At 56.4% G+C, this 3,880-nt stretch overlaps 1 protein-coding gene across 1 annotated transcript in view; it reads left to right on the top strand.

The window, feature by feature from the left end:
* The window catches only part of DRC1 (dynein regulatory complex subunit 1), a 23,914-nt gene extending 20,099 nt beyond the window's left edge, over window positions 1-3,815 (top strand). Inside the window, exons 13-16 of the mRNA XM_009645269.1 lie at window positions 2,165-2,254; window positions 2,680-2,766; window positions 3,121-3,311; window positions 3,671-3,815. Of these exons, the coding sequence (XP_009643564.1) occupies window positions 2,165-2,254; window positions 2,680-2,766; window positions 3,121-3,311; window positions 3,671-3,815 (513 nt within the window). The remainder of the gene's footprint in view (window positions 1-2,164; window positions 2,255-2,679; window positions 2,767-3,120; window positions 3,312-3,670) is intronic.
* The last annotated feature ends 65 nt before the right edge of the window (window positions 3,816-3,880 follow it).

Here is a 3,880-nt window from a genome sequence, read left to right as displayed (position 1 = left end):
ACTGCCCCGCCAAAAGCCCCGGCCAGTGCCGCGGTGTGATGGTCTATGGCCCCGACACGATTACACGCTTCTATCATTTGCACCAACGTGGTATTGACAGGCAATGATTGTAATATCTTTTTACAGTCTGTGTTTGCATTTTCCACCGCCAATTTTAGTATCAGAGCCTCCTTCGCTTCCCGATTATCAAGTTGTTTATCTAAAGCATCTCGCAGCCTATCAATAAACTGCATATAAGGCTCGCTGACTTGTTGTTTAATGTTGGTCAATGACGGCTCAATCCTCCCAACCTCAGGTAATTTTAGCATGGCCTGGAGGGCCAGTGCTGCAGACTGTCGCAAGATGGCATCATTGAGCCTGGCTTGCAATCTTGGATTTGTAAATTGATCCGTCCCCATTAGGTGGGGCAGTCCGACTGCATGAAGCGGATCACCGGGTTGTCTTTCTAAACTAGCCAAGGCAACCGCTTCACAGCTCTCTTTCCATTTTTGCTCCCACAGCAATTTTTGCATGGGTGTTAAAACCATCGCGGCTCTCTGTCGACAATCATTCGGCACCAAGAGCTGACCGGTCACAACATTTTCTAACAACGATTGAGTACAGGGTGCGTGCAGTCCATGTGTAGTAACCGTCTTTCTTAATTCTTTAATCAAGTCCCATTGAAATGGGGAATACTCATTTGAACCGTTAGGTCGTACTTGCACCAGAAAAACCATCCCCAAGGGGTCCCCTTCTTTCAATGCTTCTCGGCACATCTGAGGGGTCCCCTTCTTTCAATGCTTCTCGGCGCATCTGGTCCCATCGCTCTCGTGGGTCAAATACGCGAGCTCCCAGGGAGGCATCATCGTGGGAAGACAGGACGGGTGCAGAGGGGGTCCACGGAGCAGGACTTAACGGCAGAGGCTCACAGGCTCCCTTTTGATCATTGCTCAGGTCTATCAAATTGCCCTGTTCTGGTGGCTTTTCTGGCTCCGGTTCTGACCGCTCTGCAGCTATTACCACCTGAGCGGTGGCAAGCTCTACTTTCTTTTCCGCCTGCCACGCTTTTAAAGTCTCAGTTACTAGGCGCCATGTAGTCATCACCTCCGCAGCGTTAGCCTCCCTTCTGGATGCTGCCTCCCATACCCTTTCCCCAGCTTTCTCCCAGGTTTTTACATCAAATGCCGCAGAAATCTCCGCGGGAACGCCTTGCTTCTGCATAAACTTCAGTAACAACTTTAAAAGAATCATATTTCACTCCCCTTTTTACCAATAACTGTGTTAGCATTTTTAAAATTGCTTCTTCTTCTGCCGAAATATTGGCTCCCATCTTAAATGCCCAACCGCTCACCTGTCCTGTCAGGTGATGTCCCGGGATCAAAATTGCCGCTGCGAAGCCGCAGTCCTGCTGCAGGCTTGCCTCGTTCGGTTGGGTTCCCTCCGGACGCGCGTGCAGCGTTGCCTCTCCGATCACGTCGGGGTCACCATTTGAGGGAACGAAGGCACGGACTCCAGAGTAAGTGTGCAAGTGGAATCGCTTTATTGTATCAGCTGTGGATTCCCCTTTGCTGGCTTGTTTATCACTCTGTCCTTGGCTTGTCCTTTTCATGACCTCTAGTGTACTGCTGTATTAAACAGCTCCACATCAGCCCCCAACGAGTCACCTACAGGGGATCTCTTCTGAGCTCCATGCCTTGGGGTGAAGGTTTCTGCATGGCACTGCCTTCCTATACCAGCAGCCTGGTGTCAGAGAGCTGCCCCAGGGGCCAGAAGAGATTCTCCAGGTCTTTCTGCTGTGCGTGGCACAAATATGATGCTAAGTAGAGGTATGGGCAGGCACAGCCGCGTTGCCCAAATCCACAGCTCCCCAGGCCAGAATAAGCTCAGGCAAACCTGCTGCCATCTGATGCTGCGGGCTGTTCCCTGTCGCTGGGGACAGCCAGCAAGAGCTTCAGATCACGAGGTCCTTTTGGCATCACCGTGCTGATAACTCTTATCTTCCCTGTCTGCTGGGTGGCTATTCCAGAGCCTCCTGCAGCCCCACGCTGCCCAGCCGCTGCCCACCCTCCCCGCTCAGCCTGCCGTCGCAGGATGGCATGGCCGCTGCACGGCGTGGGCTGGCTTCTGGGCTGGGACGGAGACGCTCACTATTTCTCTGCACCCTCTTCTCTACCTGTCTCCCAAGGGTTTCCTCATTGAGAGCAAGCTGCTGAAGCCCCTGCAGGCGCTGGGGAGGCACGAGCGCACCCTCATGAAGCTCGACTCCATCTTTGCGGTGAGTTGTGGCTTGGCCCGTCAGGGGCTGCCAGGGAAGGCTGGTGGTCACCAGGGAAAGCTGTCTGCCCCGTGACTGCGTGCCGTAGGGCTGAGCCGCCCCAGGGAGGGCTGGGCTGCTGGGGGGACTCTGGGGCAGCAAGGGGAGAGGAGCGCTGTGAGAGGGGGTGAAGCACCATGGCCAGGTGCTTCTCAGCTCAAGGCTGTCCAGTTGATGAATTAATCGTCATCTCCAGGGCCCCTCCAGCCTGTTCTCAGACTCCCAGATTCCCCTGGCTGTCCCACACTAACCACTTCTTACCACCCCCTCCTGCCTTGCGTGGTGTTGCCAGAGGGGCACCCTCTGCTCCTGGCAAACGCTCTTCATTTTGCTTCCCCTCCCGCGATGTCTCTGAGGGACGCTAACCTGGTTCCTCTGTTCCCCAGGCCCTCGAGATCGGCACTGAGGATGATCTGTACCAGCTGGTGGACTTTTTCCTGAAGTACAAAGCCCAGGAGGTGGCTGTCAGCCAGGTGGGACCACCACCGTCAGCAGTGGGGAGAGCCCAGCAGAGGCAGAGAGGCAGGGGTTCAGGAAAGGGGGAGCAGAACATCTCCTGAACACCCAGGGAAGGCAGAGAGGGGGACCAGCATGGTGACCCTGAAATGTCTCCCTGTGACCGGACAAGGGAGGTGAACATGCCAGGGCTGAAGGGTTGTAACCTTCTGCTGTGGCTGAACAGGGCCCCTTGCACAGGAATTTTTGCTTGAGCTCCCTAAATTTGCCAAGGGACAAGGTTGTGCGGGTGGCTCCCAGGGGCAAGGTGGCTCTTGGGGAGGAGGAAGTGGTGGAAGGCGCAGTGCCTAGCTTGCTGGCCTTCCCTCCAGAGCCAGGGCAGCCCAGGTGGAGAAGATGTCACGGATCTGGCTGAGGACAGAGAGGACTGTGGATCTGGTGCCCAGAGGGACGAGCTCAAATCTCCTCGGAGCTTGCTGGGCTCCCTTCCATCTGTGTACATCCACGCTGATGATGTCCTCAAGATCCTGAAAGCGTTTGTGCAGGATTTTGACAAGCTGAGGTAGGATGAGGGGCAGAGCGGGGTCGTTGTAACCAGGAGGGAGCCAGCCTGGGGCACAGAGGGGGGTATGGGGGTGTGCAGGCAGGCCTGGGGGTGACTCTGGAGCCCTGGCTGGAGCAAGAGCCTCCCCTGCCTGTACTGCAAGATCACAGAGGGGTGGGGAGGGTCCCGTGGGGGCAAGGGGGTGCAGACAGTCCCTGAGTGAGGGATGGCTGGGGACAAGATGACCAGCAAAGCCGTGGGGCAGGTGGGTGCCAGCTGTGGGGTCCTGCTCATTCGTGTGACAATGGCGATGGTGCTCAGTGCAGCTGAGCACCCATAAAGACCTGAGCCCCTGGGCTTTGTTCTCTGTCCCCCAGGGAGAAGGAAGGATCAGCAAAGGAGGTGCTACAGGTTCGGGACAGCTCCGAGGACGGGGAGTACTGGGAAGCCCTGGCACATGTTATCCCTGAGCCCACGTTGAAGCTGTGGGATGCGCTGGCGGTGGCACTGGAGGAATATTAGTGAGTGCCTGGCAGTGCTGACGGGGAGGGGGCAGGCTGGTGGCGTGGCGGGGGGGGGACTGCAGC

The sequence above is a fragment of the Egretta garzetta genome, unplaced genomic scaffold, assembly GCF_000687185.1.
Source record: "Egretta garzetta isolate BGI_Z169 unplaced genomic scaffold, ASM68718v1 scaffold218, whole genome shotgun sequence".
Taxonomy (NCBI): domain Eukaryota; kingdom Metazoa; phylum Chordata; class Aves; order Pelecaniformes; family Ardeidae; genus Egretta; species Egretta garzetta.
This window is presented reverse-complemented; position numbering and strand designations above follow the sequence as displayed.